The 21,231-nt window shown below is 45.1% G+C and overlaps 1 protein-coding gene across 4 annotated transcripts in view; it reads left to right on the top strand.

Annotated features, from left to right (window-relative positions):
* The first annotated feature begins 714 nt into the window (after positions 1–714).
* Positions 715–21,231, top strand: part of PLPP3 (phospholipid phosphatase 3) — a 99,057-nt gene continuing 78,540 nt past the window's right edge. For 2 of the 4 annotated variants that reach the window (XR_009221823.1, XM_058552525.1), the window contains exon 1: positions 2,186–2,888. Coding sequence is in view for 3 of the 4 variants with exons in the window: in XM_058552525.1 (XP_058408508.1) it covers positions 2,750–2,888 (139 nt within the window). In the remaining variant the exon portion in view is untranslated. Of the gene's footprint in view, positions 911–2,185; positions 2,889–21,231 lie in introns of those variants that run through there. The other 2 variants (XM_058552524.1, XM_058552523.1) reach the window with 2 other exon arrangements.

Below are 21,231 nucleotides of genomic sequence, written 5' to 3'. Positions count from 1 at the left end.
AGCTGCACATCCTTCTAGTTGCTGTATGTGGGACGCGGCCTCAGCATGGCCAGAGAAGCAGCGCGTCGGTGCGAGCCCGGGATCCGAACCTGGGTCGCCAGCAGTGGAGCGCGCTCACTTAACCACTAAGCCACGGGGCCGGCCCGATATAATACCATTTAACTACAGTAAAAGTCTGGCTTTTAAAAATGTTTATTCTTAAATTAAAAAAAGTCATTTCACAGATAAGGAAAAGCAGACAGGAAATGTAAAGGGAAGTAACTATAAAATTCAAATAGTAGAACAGAGTAGCAGACAGTGGGATAGAAGTAGCCACCTGAGGGGCACAGATGCCCAAGGACTTTGGGGCTCAAACGAGGGAAAGATCAGAGTAGGCTGCAGCTTCAGGAAGGCCTGCACTTACTTTTAGACTGGGATTCCAAAGATAAGGTTTGATGACTTAGAACTTCAAGGATGATTATAATTACAAAGAGGGTTGGGTGGGCAAGGGAAAGAGACTGGAATCCCAGAATTCCTCTTAGAATGTCAATAGTCGTGAAATTGGCTTGTATTGTTTCTGCTATTTTAACATTTCAAGACAAGGTGTTTCTCATTGAAAAGATATCCAAGGAATCTGTTCTCTCAGTTACCCGGGCTTTTACTTGCTGCTATTTGAACTGAGAGTGCTGTGTCCGATCCACCGGTAGCCAGATGCCCCAGCTCCAAAACTATCTTGGAGAGTCAGAGACTCTTGCTTCCAGAAGACAGCAATTTTGCCCTTCTTTCCAGCCCCACTTATTGTTATCCAGTCCGGACTTGAGCTTAATTCAGCAGACACCAAACCCTGTGCTAGGCACTGGGGAGATGCTCTGGAGCTGATAATCTGTAGAGCGACTAGTCTTTACTGACTATGACACCAAATCAGACTGCGGTAAGTGCTACAAGAGTGTTATAAACAAAGTGTTGAAGGTGAAGTTAATTCTGTCCAGGGGTCAAGAAAGGGCTCAGAGGGAAGGTGACATTTCAGAGAACCCTAAAGCAAAAGAAACATGTTGCTAGCTAGAGAAGGGGTGGATGTGCATTACACGCAGAGAGAGCAGGAGGGCAGGGGTGTGGAGTGTGAAAGGACTGTTCCAAGAAAGGGTGAGTGGTTGACGGTGGCTGGATATAGGGTTACTGACCCCCATAACAAGTCAGTGCAAAAAAGAACATGATCAACATAATGTACCACAAAGCTACAACTATTTCTATTTCTGGATGTACAAAGAGATATTTGGAAGAAATATCCATTTATTGTCCATTGTGTGCTCAGCTCTCTGCTAGGCACTATAGAAGATACAAGGGAAGGCCCTTGCCCTGGAAATGTTTATATTCTATCTGGAAGAAAGATTAAATCACATAAGATAATTTAAAATAATATGACAGCCTCTAACGCAGAGCATTAGATTGCCCCGAAACTCAAGCTACAGATAGATACCTCCAGAGAGCACTCCTGCTGCCCTGGAACCCCCCACAGGGAGTGGTGCAGGCAGGCTCGAGGCTAGCTGAACTAGCAGCGTGGTTGGAGGGCTTGGGACTCCTCCACCCCAGAAACAGGAGGAAAGGTAATAGCTGACCCTTATATGGCACCTCCTGTGTACCTGGCACTGTTCAAGGCTCTTATACGAGTTAACTGATTAAACCTTCAGTTACTCTATTTGGGAGAAACATTTATTATCTCCAGTTTACGTATGGGGAAACTGAGGCACAGAGCCACAGCCAGGACTCCAAGCCACGAGGTATAGCTCCAGAGTCGTGCAGTCTTTTTCATGTTTATATCCTCGGAATCTAGCACAATATCCGGCGCTCGGTGTTAAGATCTTAAAAAAACCAAAGGCAGCTTTCCTGGAGTATTTTCAAGATAAGTCGATTCAAATCAAAATAAAGACTTGAAAGCCCCAAATTTGTAAGGGAGGAGAAATGCATTTCAGCTGTACAGCCTCAACTTTTGCCTGCCCCAAGGCCAGCAAGAAAATGTTTCTTTTTATTTATATAATTTTTCCTTTTGTGACAATTTGGTGTTTCTGAACGCTAGGGGCTCCCGGATTCTCTGGTTTGAGAGTAACTTTTCCTTTTAGGATTTTTTTTTTTTTTTGAAGGGGGTGGGGGAAAATGTGGCCTTAATTATCCTACGTTTTAGGCAGCTTAAGGAAGGGGCTGTGCTTTCTGAATCCCTTCAGAGCCAAGTAAGGAGGTCCCTCTCTTTCCCCCTCTCTCTTTTTTAAAGGACCTCGTGAAATAAAAGAGCAGAAAACAAACCCAGGCGATCACAGCAGCAGCCGCGGCGGCAGCAGCAGCAGCAGCAGGAGGAGGAGGAGGAGAAGTTGGAGTGGGGCAGGCGCTCCGGAGTGGCCGGGCTCCGCGCGGCTCCCATTCATTAAGGAGCCAGCGGCGGAGGAAGGTGGCCGGGCGCCCGCGCTGCCCACTCGCTCGCGCACGCAGACACACGCCAGCCCCGCGCCCCCCGGCCGCGCAGCTCTGCAAAAGTTTCTGCTCGGGGTTTGGCTCTCCTCCCCCTGCACTGTGGAAGCAGGAAAGCAGAGGCGCACCAGGGGAGCAGAAAACACCACCGCCTGCAGTCGGAAGCGGGCGGCGGGGCTGCACTCTCGCCGCCGCGCCCGAGCCGGGGCCGACCGCCCCTCTCCGGAGCAGTACCGGCCGGGAGGCGACCCGGGCGCCTGGGTGTGTGGCTGCTGTCGCGGGGCGGGAGGCTCGCGCCGCAGCCAGCGCCATGCAAAACTACAAGTACGACAAGGCGATCGCCCCGGAGAGCAAGAACGGCGGCAGCCCGGCGCTCAACAACAACCCGAGGAAGGGCGGCAGCAAGCGGGTGCTGCTCGTCTGCCTCGACCTCTTCTGCCTCTTCATGGGTGAGCCAGCCCCGCTGTCCCTCGGCCCCCGGCCCCTCCGGCGCGCGTCCCAGCCGGGCCCGCTGCCTGCGCGCGGGGCCCCCGTCCGGCCGCGTCTCCTCGCAGCGCCCGCCGCGCCGTCAGCCCCGGAGCCCCCCGCCTTCTCGGGGAGCCTTCGCGCCGCTTCTGGCCCCCGGGCCCCCGCCCCGATCCCCCCGCCCTCGCGGCCTGTAACTGAGTGTTGGGGCGTGCGTAGGCTTTCGCGGGCCACTGGAAACCCGCTCCTTAAAAGCCATCTCCAGTTGAAGCCCAGGCAGAACCCCACGGAAGGTGTGGGTTCGTGCTTTTACAACAGGGGGAGCTGGTTGAACCATGACCTAGAGCCGGCGGAGAGCGTGTTGCTCCATCCAAGTAAGATGGATCTCCTGGAGCGCCGGCTCCCGCCTGGAGCCGCGCTGCCGCCCCCCGGCTGTATGTAAACATCCAGCCCTTCCGCTGGTCCTGCCGCGGCCCAGCCGGGCTTGCAAGCCGGCCTTTCCAGTTGTTTCTCTCCTGAACCCCCCAGAATTTGAGGGTGCTGTCTGGGGGCTTGATGCGGGGCACTGCACTTCTTAGGCGCCTACTATGTGCCAGGTGGTGGGCGGTCTTACAGGCGTCAGTTTTAACGAGCCCTCTCCCTGACTCGTTGCAGTGCGTGCGAGAAGCCCCGTTGTACTGAGGAGGAAACTGAGGCACTGGGAAAGCAAGCTACGGCCATGTTTTGGGACCACAATTAATTGCACTCCCAGAACGTGGAGGCGACAGTCCACTTCTGTTTTGCAAACTAGTTGGAAGCCACAGCCAGAGGAGCGGTGGGAGTTAAAGGAATTGGAGTGGGAGAGTAAGGAGGATTTATGAACTCGGCGGGAGGAGGGAGAAAACTATTGACATGAATCCACAGGAGTTCCAAGGTTGAAGTCAGCGGAGAATTTTTCTTTTTTTTAAGCGAATCATGGTGTAATGGAAAGCGCACAGGACTTGTCATCAGAACCCTGTCACCCTGCCACTTGCTGGGTGTGCCACCTAGCTGCCCCATTGGCCTCAGTTTCCTCATCAGTTGAGTGAGTGGGTTGAACTAGGTGCTCTCCAAGGCCCCTTCCTGCATTAAGAACTCGGATTTGGTCCAGGAGCTGTTCTGCCAACTCTGCTAACTGAAGAAACATCTGTGTTCCCAATTCAGTTCCCTTAAAATAGAACTCCTGCCCGGAGACTGAAGTCCCCTTTGAAATGGATTTATCCATACAGATTGTGCAAACCTGAGACTTCTTGGGCTGGAGTTATACTTCCCTGCCTTCATGACTCTTGCTTTGGCAGGATCCTTCCTGAGGTCCATCTGTCCTTGCTTCACTGTCCGTAGTGAATTTTGAGAGTCAAAAAAAGATGGAACTCTTTGAGTTTGAAAATAAGAATGGCCCCTTTAGATAAGGAGAGACAGGAAAATTGTGCTCTGTGGAAGGGAAGAAAGGAGTGGAGTCCAGCTGGCACATCCCTCTCCCACCTCTTCCTTTGATTCCACGTTAAGATGCTATGTAAAGGGATTGTCACTGGGGGGCCTACCTTCCTGAAGGTGCCTGGCTTAAAGTGCACGGTGGGAAGATTAGTACTTAGAGTTTCACTGCCAAGCTGTTGAATTTTTAAAACACCCTGCCTGGTCCCTGGGGAGTACCGGGAAACACTAAACACGTTCAAGCCGTTTGCTGTGAACTTGCCTGGGGCTGCCCAGTGTGGACTGCGGGTTTGGTTGGTGGTGGGGCAGACTCTTTCTAGACTGCCGGTGCAATGTGCCCTCCCACCAAGCAGAGCTAGAACACGCTTGACAGCCCTTGTACAGTTTCATTGTTCTCTTCCTCCCTTCCACTCTTCTGACTTCGGAAGGCAGTCCCCACAGATGGTGCATTTTTATTAAAGGGAAAAGAGGTGTGAAGGAATTTACAAAAAGACACACCTTTCAGCTGTAGTGTAGCCAGGGACACAGAAGCCCCAAAATACATTGAAGGTGTGCATTGAAAATGGAAGTGAGGTGTGTGTTTGCACGTGTCAGTTCTTCATCTGCCTGACTCCTCTGTGTCCCTCCAAAGCTAGTATTCTAAACCTAGTTGTTTATTATGTTTACTCACTGTTGGTCTGTTTGATTAAATGATTTTGTTTACCTCCAAAAAGTAGTAAGATAACAGGACTTTGTATTTCATTATAAGAAGCACATGGCTTTTCATTTCAAGGGTTTGTGCCTTGCCATTAAAACCATGTCAACCAAGTCATTTTCAAAGTGTATTATCAGTGTCTGCCTATGTATAGGCCAAACTACAATACCACTAATTTAATGCCTCTCTAACACCTTTAAAGGGAAAACTGTAAGGTAAATATTAACATGAGAAATTTATGCAGGAGAACTTGGACTGAAGAAAATTAATAACACAACATGTGATTTTAATATTCCACACACACCACAGTTCTAAAAAATTGTTTCTACTTGGTTCACTCTTTTTTTTTTTTTATAATTTTATTTCTTTATTAATTTTTTCCCCCAAAGCCCCAGTAGATAATTGTATGTCATAGCTGCACATCCTTCTAGTTGCTGTATGTGGGACACAGCCTCAGCATGGCCAGAGAAGCGGTGCATAGGTGTGCGCCCAGGATCTGAACCCGGGCCACCAGCAGCTGAGCGCACGCACTTAACCGCTAAGCCACAGGGCTGGCCCTACTTGGTTTACTCATTGCCTAAGACTGTCAGTATCATTTAATTTTTATATAGTTTATTGATCATATGGTCTGGATTACAGGGCACTAATATACTAAAAAGAAAGACATAGTTTTGTGTTTATTCTCTCACAGGAATATACACCAAGATTGATCACCTTGTATGTGGAAAAAATAAAAGCTCATCTGCTATATAAGTGTTATGTAAGTGGACATATACAAGCAGTTTAACTTGTTTCACATATATTTTTGGAATGTTAAATTCTTGGTGAAAAAACTAAAAGTCCACTGTTTTTTTTCTTTTGTGAGGAAGATCAGCCCTGAACTAACACCCGATGCCAATCCTCCTCTTTTTGCAGAGGAAGATTGGCCCTGGGCTAACATCCATACCCATCTTCCTCTACTTTGTATGGGACGCCACCACAGCATGGCTTGACAAGCGGTGCGTTGGTGTGCGCCCGGGATCCAAAACTGCGAACCCTGGGCCGCCGAAGTGGAGTGCCTGCACTTAACTGCTGCCCCACTGAGCTGGCCCCTGAAAGTCCACTCTTGTGTGAATGCCAGGAGAATCTGGTGTCAGAGAATAGCAGTGGGAGCTTACCTCCCATTGCACAGCTATCGTTGCAGACTAGTTGCTTTTATAAATATAGTTATGAATCTTTGCATGGTAATTTTTCTGAAATTGATTTTGTTTTCCTTTCTTTTTTTTTTTTGCTGAGTAAGATTCACCCTGAGCTAACATCCGCCGCCAATCTTCCTCTTTTTGTATGTGAGCCGCTGTCACAGCATGGCCACTGACAGATGAGTGGTGTAGGTCCGCACTTGGGAACCAAACCCAGGCCACCAAAGTGGAGCGTGCTGAACTTAACCACTAGGCCACTGGGGCTGGTCCTGTTTTCCTTTCAATTATGTAAAAATGTGCATCGCCTCCTGTTTTTTGTGCATTGTTTCTGGTGTATGAGGTTACATGAGGGCAGCAGAGAATATTCCCAGGCGAGAAGGGAGGAGCATCTACTGTCTTTCTAAGCTCTGTTAGCCTCTTTTTATATAAATTGGTTTATGTACTCTTCACTGTAACCTTTATGAAGAGATTATCTCCATTTTATGTTTTAAAATTTTTTGGTGAAGAAGATTGGCCCTGAGGTAACATCTGTTGCCAATCCTCCTCTTTTTCCTTGAGGAAGATTGTCCCTGAGCTGACATCTGTGCCCGTCTGCCTCTGTTTGTATGTGGGATGCTACCACAGCATGGCTTGATGAGCAGTGGGTAGGTCCGCACCCAGGATTCAGACTGGTGAACCCTAGGCTGCCAAAGTGGAGCACATGAACTTATTAACCGCTTAACCATTTTATAGATGAGAAAACAGATTGACATTGAAGTCAATTTGAGTTGATCCCTAATGGTCGGTGAGCATGACTGGAGTCCATCCCCCTTTCCTTTCCTCATCTGAAGAATCCTGAAACTCAAATTCTCATCTGAGAAAATCCTGAAGCTCACTTTGCAGAAAGTCTTGCCTCTCCACGTTTCTCAGTTACCCATTTGCACCAAAGCAGGTAGATGAAGGCAGTTCAGCTCTTCTGGTTGGTGATATGGTCCTGTTGCTCTATGGCACTGTTTTGATTTGGGGCTGGCTCTTGCACTAAGTAATTCTCAGATTTTGAGGGTGCCTTTTTACCCCATGAGACAGTGGTTCCAGAGAAAGAACGCACAGCAGTACACGGTGGTGGCATAAATACAGAGATTTGGTAAATTCAGGCTGAGCCTCGATCCTCTGCCTTCCCTCTTCCTTGTCCGCCTCCCCAGGTAGTTACTGAGTGCCTCCTGTGCACTTTGACGGGTAGGCAGTTTTGGACAGGTCCAGCTTTTTGTCTTGTGGGCTTTGCTCAAGGCCCTTCGTCCTCTGAGCTCAGTTAGCTCATCTGCAAAATGGGGATCAGAATGGCCGCTCCATTACATTTCCGTGAGGATCAGAAGAAATATTGGATGTGAAAGTTGTCATGTCTCAAGCCCTGTGCAAACGCAAGGGACTTATAACCCGGAGCCCTGGGTGAAGGTTCTGTGGTTGTATTCGTATATGTGTCTCAAAATCGTAGGTAGATGAGACCATGACATGAATATTCAGTAATGATATTATGGTGAAGACCATGAAGCATTCACTTAAATAGGAGAATGTCACATTTGCCCAGTAAGTTGTAGACAGATGATTTCCATTCATTGTTTTTTTTTTTTTTTTTTGTGAGGGAGATCAGCCCTGAGCTAACATCCGTGCTAATCCTCTTCTTTTTGCTGAGGAGGACCGGCTCTGAGCTAACGTCTGTTGCCAATCCTCCTCCTTTTTTTTTCCTTCCCCAAAGCCCCAGTAGATAGTTGTATGTCATAGCTGCACATCCTTCTAGTTGCTGTATGTGGGACGGGGCCTCAGCATGGCCAGAGAATCGGTGCGTCGGTGCACGCCCGGGATCCGAACTCAGGCCGCCAGTATCGGAGTGCGCGCACTTAACTGCTAAGCCACGGGGCCGGCCCTGCATTCATTGTTGATCTAAACTTTAGCTGAGAAGGCAGCTCCTAAAATTTAGCTGAATTCTTAAGCCCTCTTTTCCTCATAGTATACCCTGAGGCCTGTTTAGAAAAGGTTCTTTTGTTCAGAAAGACTGTTCTTCATTTGGCTTTTGATACTGGAAGGTAGGTTGTAGCTAAACTAGTGGGAGATGTTTTAAGGAAGCAGGTGGTGGTCAGGTTTGGTTTGAAAGGCCTGACTCTTGTGCCATGCTCCACCAGGGAACAAAGTCAGTGGGTGGAGTATCATGAGACAAAACGAAACAAGCTCAACCAGGTAAGAATATAGAATTTGGATGGTCAGCAACCATGCTATTTAATTTAGTGGTTCCAGACATTTTTGGACATTTCTTGATTTACAATTAATGGTTGAGATAAAATTTTAGAACGGTTCCATATCTGGGATACATGAAATCATCATGTGTTATTATTATAATTTTATTTATTTTCCCCCAAAGCCCCAGTAGATAGTTGTATGTCATAGCTGCACATCCTTCTAGTTGCTGTATGTGGGACGCGGCCTCAGCATGGCCGGAGAAGCGGTGCGTTGGTGCGCACCCAGGATCCGAACCCGAGCCGCCAGCAGCGGAGCACACGCACTTAACCGCTAAGCCACGGGGCCGGCCCCATGTGTTATTATTAAACTATTCACTGTTACTAGTGAGAGGGAGGCAGTGTGGTGTAGTGAAGAGAATGGAGACTTGGGGCCAGAAGTCTGGCTTCAGGTTCTAGGCTGCCCAATGCCACCATCTAGTTGCATGGTTGTGGACAAGTTGGTTTTCTATGGGTCTCAGTTTTTTCCATCGGTAAAATGACTGGTTGAGTGGGATTATGTCTAATGTCTAAGGCGGCCATGCAACATTCTGTGACCGATTTCTAATAGAGACAAGTGACACTCACATTTGTTGAATGTCTACCTCCTGCATGCGTTCTGCTTAGCTCTTTTTTTTTTTAAATTTTATTTATTTATTTATTTTTCTCCTAAAGCCCCAGTAGATAGTTGTACGTCATAGCTGCACATCCTTCTAGTCGCTGTATGTGGGACGTGGCCTCAGCATGGCCGGAGAAGCAGCGCGTCGGTGCGCGCCAGGGATCCGAACCCGGGCCGCCAGTAGTGGAGCGCGCGCACTCAACCGCTAAGCCACGGGCCGGCCCTCTGCTTAGCTCTTCGTTGTACGTGCTCAGTGAGTCATCACAACAATGAGGAGCCTGGAAATGTGAGTCCTGGTCTTGCACTGCCACTACATCGCTGTGTGACTTGGAGAAAATTCGCTTGACTCGTCTGGGCCTCGGTTTCTTGATTATCGCAACAAAGGGAAGGGACTAGGTCATCTCTCAGATCCCTTCTAGCTCTAACAATTTTATGAGTCTGTGCTGATAGACATTATGATGTAGAAACCCAGTCATTGCTTCTCCTAGACCATTTATCATCAATTGATTTGTTACCTTTTTTACCAAAGAATTAATGCTGACAATGCAATTAGCTTACATTGGTGTTCATTCTGGAGGGAAAGTAGGCACTCTGTTTTACTGCAGTTAGTCCCGTATGCTGAGAAATTGGCTAGACTTTCCGTGGGTGATATGTCTTATCACATTGCTCTCTGAAATTTACAGTAATCACAAGGAAACAAGTAAGCAAGCACAACAGGTGACTTTTCCCTTCTTTTTTGTTGCTCAGTTATTATATTCACTAAGTATGTGCTTTTAATAACTCAGTAGGTTTTGATAACTTAATCTACCACGTGAACCACAGAATATAGACACAGGTTTTCATTAATCAACTGGTGAACTGCCGAGCCAAGCATCCTGCATGGAATGAAATAAAGAAGGGAGTGTCCATTCAGTAGGTAAGCCCTGCTGACTTGTCCCAGATGGTTGGAAACCTCTGTTTCCTCATTGTCCAGAATGGCTAGTTTTTTTTCCTTAGCTCTTAGCTCTTTCTTCCCTAACTTTCTCTTATACTATAGCATGGGGTACAGCTGCCTTTGTGGGAGACTGCTAAAGTCAGAGTTGGTGGCCTTTTCCACTTTTAGCCTTTTGATTTCCTGTCAGTTTTGATCCTTTCTCCCTTCCTGTGCAGTATTTGGGCTGGCAAATCCAGTTGGTCACAGCAGGATGCTAATGAGACCACAGTCCAGGGCTTCTTCCCTGTGTAGGCAGCTATATTTATGGAGAAACCCTACCCTGTGTGTCAGTTCAATCCGGTACACATTATTTGAGGAGTAATAATTTGTTCTGAGAATGCCCACTATGACAGAATTTCACAACTCACTTAATAAGGAGACCTATCTGGTGTGAAATACAGATTCTCAGGCTCCTTCCTGGGAGATTTAGATTCAGCAGGCTTTGGGCCAGGGCCTGGGATTCTGTATTTTATAAAAGCTTCTGGTGATTCTTATCTGGCCAAGTTGAGAATCACTATGTTATTTAACAGCTAATGTCTTAAGGGCAATTGATTATGTTGTGGGGTTTTTGTCCCTGGACTGAATGTTCTGGCACTTGCCACATTGTTAGGTTGTCTGTACTTTTTTCATTTGTGGTCAGTGCACCTGTCTTTTTCGGTAATGGTAAGCTTGTTAGAATTCTTTCAAAAGGAGAAATTACCTCTGGGGGCTGGCCTGTGACTTTAAGTGTGAGAATTGGTGGTGTCTTTGCATTGCTAGAGGCCGGGATTTTTATTTATTTCTGGGTTCCAAACTGAGTTCTGTGTAGTGAAAGTTGCCAGCCAAGTGACTACTTTGGATAAATGAGGTGTTAACTCTATAAATATTTTCTTTTGAGATATTGAAGTTTGTGTATGAGTGAAAAATGAAAAGAATAAATTAGATTCCTGAATAGAGCCTTTCAGAGATCAAACTGAGCTTGGCAGAGTATTATAGAAACAATACAAGGTTTGGATTCACCCAGATCTGGGTTGGAATCCTGACGTAAAGTCACCCATAGGTGTGACTTGGGCAAAAATCATTTAACCTTTCCAGGCTTCCGTTTCCTTGTGTGTAAAATAAGAGAGACCTAGTGACACCCTGGTATGGTGAAGCTCGGGCGGGATCACGAGTCTGAAAGCACTTTGAAAAGTTAAAAAGCCCTATATTATCAGGTGTTGTGTTGCTATCATTATTCATAGTATTAGTATTTTCTTTCCTTCCCAGTGCCCTTGCTCCTCAGTGGTTCTATGAAATCCTTTTTGTTTGGCATCAAAGTTGCCTGAAACATATTGGGGGAAAAAATTGTGAAGGGATCCTAAGAAAAAACCAGGCAGAGGAAACACAAATGTTTTCCATTAGCCGAAGAGCAGCAGTGGCAGGTTTTGTGAGCCTGTCTGGGACAGTCCCAGTGCGGGAACCTCACCAGCTTTCGGTGGGTGCATTCGTCCCCTTTGAAAGGGACATGGCCACTTCATCTTAAGAGAAAGACAACACACCTTGGGACTGGTGGAAGGGAATTTGGACAAATGGTCTGTTTTAGGGTCACCTCTTATTTGTGTCTTCTGACAGCCCAGGGGAAAATCTAACTAAAAACAAGAGACGTGATTGAAAATGACCAAAATGCTTGGCATCCAGGGCACTCTTCGTATTTCTTGAGGAAGGGAGTAACTGTGCTAGTTACCGTGTTTATTATTCAGGCCAACCATGTGGTATAGATATTAGATTCCTTTTATAGGAAGAAACTGCAGCTCAGAGAAGTTAAGTAACTGACACAAGGGTGCCCAGCTAGTAAGTAGTCATAAATCTTCCAGGGCTTTTGTCACCTTCCCTTGCTGCCCACTTTTCAATGCAATTGATGCAGTGAAGACTCGCTCTTGGGCCGGACCAGTGGCTTAGCGGTTAAGTGCATGCGCTCCGATGCTGGCGGCCCGGGTTCGGATCCTGGGTGCGCACCGACGCACCACTTCTCGGGCCACGCTGAGGCCGCGTCCCACATACAGCAACTAGAAGGATGTGCAGCTATGACATACAACTATCTACTGGGGCTTTGGGGGGAAAATAAATAAACAAGTAAAATCTTTAAAAAAAAAAAAAAGACTTGCTCTTTTCTATTTCATTCCATTTCGTTTATTTCAGCTTTTATTGAGTCCGAATGTGTACCAGTATGTTCTGCAGGGCCCAATATAGGACACAGATATGAGTCTTAGCTCAAGGATCACATCGGGCAGAGGAGGAGACAGAAGGATGTATAAATAATCACCAAACAGCTTCAAGTATGCTGAATGAGCCTCTCTGTGGACGTAATAAAGAAAATACCATCGGAGCAATTTTTCATTGCCAAGATTCATGGAATCTTTAGAATTCGAAGGTACCTTGGAGATTTCATTATCAACAATACCAAGGTCATTTTTTTTCTCGGTCAGAAAAACAGGCCCCTTTTAACAGGGGGAGGGTGGGAGGTCTGAGGGGAGCACAGGCTTTTGAGTCAGACGGATGGGAGTTTGCTGACTCTTATTAGCTGTACGCTTAGGCGAGTTACTGAATGTCGCTGAGCCCTCAGTTGTCTCGTTTGTAAAATGGGATAAGTTGTGAGGCTGTGCCTGGTGTAGAGTGTGGCACTGGACACCAACAGTAGCTGCTGTTGTCATTGTCACCCCGTCCTGGTCAGTGCCCTTGACTCACACGTGAGGACCCTGAGGCCTGAGCTGGTTAGTAGTGTCCAGTGATGGTGGAGGAACAGGGCCTAGAACCAAGTTCTGGTCTGTATCCCATTTTGCTCTTTTAGGGTTTGCTTGTCAGTTTGAAATGTGATATCATTCATGAGGTATATCTTCAGAGAGCTGGATTCTCTTCTCTCTTTTGCCCGTGTCAATTAAAAGAGGAACAAGACAAACAGGTTTAACTTTTAATCCAAATCAGTGGAGGCTAGTCAGTGAGGCCAGAGATCCACGGGGCAAATTTGAAGGCCTAGGCAGTTTTTTGATATATCACTTTTCTTCAAACTGGCGCTTGTTCTAGAAAGTGCTTATTACTAAAGATCACTGCTGACTGATTTGAGCTTGAACAGGCGCCATCTTTTTCAAATGATGTATCCCAGGAGAGAAGAAAGGGAACCCAGGTTTTCCAAGTTTTTGCCTTTTAAAAGCCTCTTGAGGTAGAAATTACTCTCATTTGACTGAGGAGGAAACTGAGTCTCAGATTAAACTTTTTTCTCAAGGTTGTGCATTAATTAGCAGTGCCAGCGTTCAAACGCAGGCTGAGTCAGGTTCTCAAACATCCCTGTGAAACTATTCCTCTCTCAGGTCCGGGTTAAATGATAAATTATGATCTGCATTAAAATCCCCAAATTTAAAACAAACCACACCAAACAACACACATAAGATCCAGTTGGAAACTTTTGAAAGGAACTTGTTGATGTCTGTGTGCTTTGAAAGTAGACATCGCCATCAGAGTATTGGTGGTAAGTGTGTTTTTGAGGTTTGTCACAAATTAACAAAATTATATGCCTAGAGAGTTTTGCAGAAAAATGCAAATCAGTGTAAGCGCCTTGTCATAATAAGCAGTATGCTTTGGTTCCTGTTTATGTATCCCTAAAGCACATAATACACATGATTATATTGACACGAAGGAAGCCGTTCTCATTGATGGTTTCTTTATATATGGCCCCCAATTAGTTTGTGGTGTCAATCAGCATAATTTTTAGAGAGCCTATTTGATTAAGTCTATGTTTGTACCTGTCTTTCAAGTATAAGTCTTGTCTTCTGCAGATGTTTCTTGAGCCCCTACTATGTGCTAGGCCCCCGGGGTTCCTTCCCCTTTAAGAATTCCCGGGCTGGTGAATGGAAAACAGACTTTTGCACAATTAGACACACTAGGTGTTGCTGACTTTGGAGTGATAAGGGAGGGGCTATAGCAGTGCAGTGAAGAGAGATGAAGTTTGCCTGAGGGCATGGAGCTGGGTCTTGCTTGAGAAATAACAGCCCATGGGCCATGGAGGGGGCCAGAGTGTTGCCCCAGAGAGAACAACAGGTGCTGAGATGGGGAAACACCAGCATATTTGGGAAGGGTGAGTCCTTGGCAGCTGGAGTGTGAAGGATTGTGTATTTGCATTGTGTGGGGGAAAGAGGATGTTGGAGGTGAGGCTGGAAAGGTGGATTGGAGCCAGATTATAAAGGGGGCCTATAAATGGCAGGCAGTTAAGGAATTTGAACTGTATTTTGGAGGACCGGCAGGGCAAATGAAGTTTTATTTTTGTTTTCGTTTTTCTTTTTATTATGGAAAATATCATATAGAAACCAAACACAGTATATGCCTAGGAGTGGAATTGTTGGATCATATGGTAACTCCGTGTTTAACGTTTTGAGGAACTGCCAACTTGTTTTTCCAGAGAGGCCACACCATTTTAGAAATATCATAAGGTTAGTTAAAATATGTAAGGAAAAAAATTACAAAAGTTTTACAGACAACATTTGGAATTAACGTATTTGTGCAAATTTTTTCTGAGAGAGTTAATCTAATCCGATTTGTGTTTGAGATTGCTGGGTGTGAGGGAAGGGAAATCAGAGGCTGGGGAGGGAGACCAGTTGGAGGCAGCTGAGAGCTGAACCTAAGTATCAGGGCCAGAGAAGAGAAGGATGGATAAGAGAGAGATTATAGGTAGTTCCTGATCTCTAGGTTGGGAACCTCTGAACTGTGGTGATGCCACTCCCTCCACAAACCCTTTAAATGCAGTGTTTATAGAAGACTTATGAAATCCGTGTTATAGAATGAGTAAATCCTGCTTCATGTTCATAGCCTTATTAGACAGACGAGGCTATAAGTTAGTTACGTTTTTTTTTTGCTCTGGAATTTTTTCTCTCTCAATTGCCTCTTAAATGGGCCATATGAAATCCTCTTTGTTTAGAAAAACGGTTTTTCTTGGGTTGTAATGGTATTTTTAACACAGTTTTGTTGAGATATAATTCATGCACCATACAGTTCATCCATGTAAAGTGTACAATTGGGCAACGATCACCACAGTCAATTGTAGGACATTTTCGTCACTGCAAAAAGAAACCCATACCTGATAGCACTCACCTCCCAATTACCCTCCTCGTCCCACCGGCCCACGGCAACCACTCATCAATTTTCCATCTCTATAGATTTGCCTATTCTGCACATTTTACGTAATTGGAATCATGTAATATGTGGTCTTTTGTGACTGGCTTCTTTCACTCAGCATAATGTTTTTAAGGTTCATTCATATTGTATCATGTGTTCAGCATGTATCAGTACTTCATTTACTTTTATTGCCAAATAATGTTTCATTGTATGGATGTACCACAATTAGTCTATAGGTTTATCAGTCGATAGACACCTGAGATATTTCCACTTTTTGGCTATTATGAATAATGCTGCTGTCAACATTCACAAGCAGATTTTTGTGTGGACATAGTTTTCAATTCCCTTGGGTGTATGTACCCAGGAGTGGAATTGTTGGATCAAATGGTAACTTGATGTTTAACTTTTTGAGGAACTGCCGAACTGTTTTCCATAGTGGCTGCACCCATTTTAGAAATATCTTAAGATTAGTTAAAATATGTAAGAAAAAAATACAAAAGTTTTGCCAAAGACCTTTGGAGTTAAGACGCTCATGAAACCACTATTGTCACTTTGTTCTTGGGGGCATTTTTCACAAAGAAACAAAGTTTTTATTTATTTATTTTTTCTGTGAGGAAGATCAGCCCTGAGCTAACATCCATGCTAATCCTCCTCTTTTTGCTGAGGAAGACCGGCTCTGAGCTAACATCTATTGCCAATCCTCCTCCTTTTTTTCCCCCAAAGCCGCAGTAGATAGCTGTATGTCATAGCTGCACATCCTTCTAGTTGCTGTATGTGGGACGCGGCCTCAGCATGGCCGGAGAAGCGGTGCATCGGTGTGCGCCCAGATCCGAACCCGAGCCGCCAGCAGCGGGGCGCGCGCACTCAACCGCTAAGCCACGGGGCCGGCCCCAAAGGTTTTAATCACTTTAGTAGTGTCGCGGCCTTCAAGAGGAGTGAGCGGAGAACAATAAAGCTGACTGAGAGTAGATGCTGGGTGGTCAGCCAGACGCGCTCACCTGCCCAGTAACAGACTTCCACAAACTAGGGTGAGATGTGCAGATTCCGGCCTCAGCAAAATGAAGAAAAGCCTTGGATCTTCAGGGTACCTTGAAAACAGAAGTGCAGATATTAAAGCCTATATATTCCTAGGATCTGCTTTACCATAATTTGAAGACCATGAACTAGAACTGTAGTTCCTAATAAGGTTGATTATTCACTCTTTTCCCACTGGGTATATGGCTGTGTACATAATTATCATTTCAGAAATTAAAATTACCATGTATCTTTTAGACCTATGTGCTGGATGCTAGGAGATGTTAAAGAGTATAAGACACAAGCACACATCTTTAAGAATTAGTTGGAGCGTCAAGTTGTAAATTTCACTAAAAATTCAGCTCTAAGTGCATGAAAAATTAAACCACAAATATTACAAGAGAGTGAGGAAAAGGCACTCATCTTTGCTATTAGGAGCTTGAGATGAAATCTCAGTCTTTCCAAGAACAGAATAAGATAGATATTAATAACCTGGTTTTGCAACTCAGAGAGGCTGAATGGTTTGCCCAAGTTCAAACAGCTAATACATACGTGTCGGGCTGGGATTTGGACTCCAGCCTGACTGAATGATGATAATTGCTAACAATTATCGAGTGCTAGCTTTGTCTCTCTCACTGAGTTAAGCAGTGTGCAAGCATTCTCTTATTTAATCCTCCCAATGAGCCTAGGAAGTCCTCATCACTATTATCTCCATTTTACAGAACCGAGGTTCAGAGAGGTTAAAAATAGCTTGCCCATAGGTTATGCAGCAAGTAAGTTTGAGAGTTGAGGTGAGACCTACAAAGTCTGTCACGTGAGGCCATTCTTAACCACTAGGCTCTCCTGCTTTCACAAGGCATCTAATGCTGTTTTCAGTACTTCAAAAATATCTAGCGTGTGCTGTACATTTACCAATGGTTAACTTGCCACGGCTAACTCAGAGCATCAGCCTCTGCCTAGACTAGTCAAAGCATCAGCATTGTGTGCTTATGATTTGAATGTTGCATGACACCTGCCAGTTCCCTCTGGTCTTACTGGTTATTTTCACTAATCAGGAGATAGGATTGACACTTTCTATGCTTTGATTAACAGAAGTGGAGAAATGATTTAAAATATAGTTTACTTGGTAAATAAAGATGTCTTGCAGACGTCACAGAGGGTCAAGAAGGAACTGCGAGGCATCTTTTGTGGTGAAAAGGTTGGACATCCTAGAATGGACAAGCAGCTCTGAATTGAGAGGAGAAGACGACCACTGGATCCTGGGAAGGCTTCCTAAAGGGAGGAGGGACTTGAACCAGGCCTTGTCACTGGCATCTGGCAGCAGTCAGGGGTCGCTCTGTTAGTGACGCTTTTGTCCTATGACCTCTATCTGCTGCTATTGTGGTTTGGTGTAACCTTTGGGTCACTGAGAAATTCTGAGCTTCTGGTTAGTGGCTGCAGATGCAGTGCCTTCATTAAATGCAGTAAATAGAACTTGTACCAGTAGCCTCTTCCCCACAAATGACCCACATTGTTGTAAAGTTAGCAACCACTGACAGGAAGTGGCAGAAATGCTTCTCAGCCACACGGTGGATTTCATTAGACACTTGCCCAAAATAGCTGTTTTGGTCAATTTGGCCTCTGTAGGTTTCTAGGGAGGAATGGCCTCTAATATATGATTTCTCATCATTGCATTTGTCTTGCTGGCTTCCTGGCTGGCATTTTAAGTAAGTGCATCGTGTCTTCTTTTGAAGCAACTGCACATACTGTGATCGTAGGGAGAAACTTCCAGCAAGCTATGATTTTTAAAATATTTCCAAAGGTGTTGCCAACTTACCTGAGTCTTGTTTAGTGGGCTTCTCATTTAAATCTGTGTGGAGGTGGCTCCAGTGACATGGCAGGAGGGACGATGGGCTCCACTCAGCCTAGTAAACCATTGCTTTGGAAGGTCTGTGCTGGAGTCATTGTGTGAATGCACAATTCCCAGGGCTGGCTGGGAAGTTAAAATACACTTTTGGGTCAAAACATTCAAAATATAGGGCTTTCAATCCCAAGGGAAAATAAGCCATCTTAATTTTAGGTTTAATTTTCCTAAGGTCATTGATGGAGCCAAAGAACCTTTAATTATGATTTTGCCTTACATTGGTAGGTTGTGGTTGTGCTGGCCTCAGCTGTGAAATCCAAACATTGATTATTAATAGTAGTTCCACCAAATGATAATGCATGCATCTGAGAATTTGAATGTATATGTTCTTTCTTGCCTCAATGGATTTTTCTCATTCTAGATCTCCAGCTTCCCAGCCCTGAAAAGCCAACAAAACTAAACACCAATACCGCCTCACCCAGAATATCATTCCTAAATGTCAACTGGAAAAGGAACATTTTTGAACTCTTACACTGTAGTCAGGCACATTCCCGTGTCTCATCAAACCGTCTGGCCCTGAAGGGAAGACACCGCTATGACTGATTTTACAGATGAGGCCGTTGCTGATCAGAGAGGTTGAGTGGCTTGCTGGGGATCTTGCCCCTGGAAAATGGTGGAGTGTCTGGGATAAGAACCTATGATGGGATAAGAACCAGCACCTATGCTCTTTCTTCCGACAGTGGAGACTGGCGTTGGAATTTGCGCTGACTACTGTTTTCAGTAGTAAGCATATGAAGAAAGCAAGCAAGCCCGAAAAGTTTTAAAACGAAATTATCAGGCCTTGTAAAGTGTTCAGGTGTCATTTGGGGTTTAAAGCCTTTTGCCCATTTTAGTATTGCCTGTTTCTTTGTAAATTCCTAGAGGATAGAGATTAGACTCAACCTCTAGGCTGGAAGGGGGAAGGGCATGAACTTTACTGACTATTTCTCTGGCGGGTGAGGGGCCCTACATGCATTATTAACTTACTTGAATTTCACAACAACCCTATGAAGGAGGAGGTTGGAGTTCATTTCAGTTTTCTCTGAATCTGGTCAGCAGTGCCTGTCTCAACTCTTTTTAGTGGGTGGTGACACCCTGTATTAATAATTCAACTTATTATCACTAGCAGAGATCATTTACTAAGACTCCAGGGGAAGTGCTTTGCGAGCATCTGCTTTGAGCTGGTCGCTCGGACCATGCATCCACTTTTATTGAAAATATGTCAAAGAGAATCTCAGCTCCAATTCTGTAGCGCCCAGAAGAAAAAGGCGGAAGCCGCAGTGGGAGAATACTCTGCCAACTTCATACAGAAATGGGATGGCGTTTCTTCAGAAGGATAGCAACTCCAGATTGTATTGTTAATTCTTCTTCTTATCAGTCTTCTCCAAAGGAGTTAAAAAGCCAGAGGAATGCAACATTTTGAGTGAAGTAGCCTACACTTGGGTTAAAGGCTCTGTGTATTTCCCAGGCTATTGTAGGGCTCCTATTCAGCTGGGATTTGAATGGTGGTGTGATTAGCATGAGAGCAAGTGTATAAAGTAGGTCTTTTTTCTCTTCCCTAAAAGAAGTTTTGTGGCATTTCTTTTTCCTACAGAGTTGGCATGAAGCTTTGACAAACACAGACCCATGGAAAAGTTAAATAGGACTTAGAGCAGGCCCATTTTGTACAGATCCTTCACACTTAGAATGCAGAGCAGCTGGCAAGAGGGACCTTGGATCATAGGAGTCATGGCAAGGGCTGTTCCTCCACTGGGGCTGGTGATGAATGGGAATACCCACCAGACCACTGGGAAAGGGTGTCCTTGGTTATTGACCACTCTCTATTGTCAGAAAACTAGAGAAGAGAACATTCCTGTGACTCAGCTGTCTATCTTATCTGGCCCTCAGTATTTATTGAGATAAATACAAAGCAGTGAGGGAGATACAGACAAGTACTGGAGGCGGGTCCTGCCGTCAAAGGGGCAGGTGAGAAGATGAGAAGATAGACACACAAACAGTCCTTGGAAAAAAACACAGCCAGGTGTCTTGAGGTGATAATTAGACGAAATTTTAAAAATAAAGAGTCTAAGAGTGTAGCTCCATGCTGGTCCTGGGCTTTATTCCTAGCTTTGTTGTATTAGCTGGGTGAGCCTCGGCAAATCATGGCCACTTTAACACTAATAAAAGAGGGTGATGACTCCTTCCCTGCCTGTCTCACAGAGCTGCTGAGACCAGAGGGGTGGTATCACAGATATATAGGAAAACGCTTCAGAACTGTAAAGTCATATTTGTACAATGAATAGAATTTTTTTTTGTCTTCTGGCGTTGCTCTCTGTTTTCCATTGTCCCTGTTTCTATCCCATTTTAGGTTGCATGCTCTCATACACCTAGATCTGAAAACATTTCTGTGCAGGTTTTATTTCTAGGGTGATAGTCTCCCGTATATCCTGTAAGCTTTGAGCACAGAGGAGTCATTTCTCAGAACTGCAGTTCGGATCATGGAGGCCCTTCTCTTCAGAACAGGACTTTTATGACACCTCGTTGGCTACAGAATAAACTTCTTTGCGTATTGGAGACCCTTCAGAATCTGGCTCCCCACAACCCCTTCGGGTCCCCTCCCCTCTGCTCGCCCTCCATACCCTTGTCCTCCGTCTCTACTCTGGCTCTTCTAGGCGCTTTCCGCCATGACCTTCTTTCTCTTGGCTTGGTCTGTGCTGCTCCCCTCTTGATACTCGGTTCAAGTGCCCCTCCCTCCGTGAAGCCTTTCCTGATTTCCTCGAGGCAGAGTTAGTCCTTTTTTGGGCTCCCATGTTGACCTTTCTTAGGTCAAGATTTTTGGTTTGTTTTATAGTTTCGTTCAGTTCCATCTTAATAGATTATGACTTCCTTATATATAATAAATGCTCCAATTTTTATTGAAGAAAATGTCAATAAAAAGTTACTTTAGAAAATGTAGAGAAGAAGAAAAGGAAGAATAAAATTTGTGTTGCCTATACTACCACAGTCCTAAGGTAGCCACTGGCACAGTATCTCTTCTTTCTATAAATAGCTGAATTATTATTAAGGATAATTATAAAGCTAAACACTGAGTGCTTAATACATACTTCCTGCAAGTCAATGTGATGAAATGGAAAAAACCTCTGCTGGCTGGAGTTTGTAACAGCCCATAATA

This window comes from Diceros bicornis, chromosome 13, assembly GCF_020826845.1.
Source record: "Diceros bicornis minor isolate mBicDic1 chromosome 13, mDicBic1.mat.cur, whole genome shotgun sequence".
In the NCBI taxonomy this organism is placed as follows: Eukaryota; Metazoa; Chordata; class Mammalia; order Perissodactyla; family Rhinocerotidae; genus Diceros; species Diceros bicornis.
Note: the sequence above shows the minus strand (reverse complement) of the source record. Positions and strands in the feature narration are given on the sequence as shown.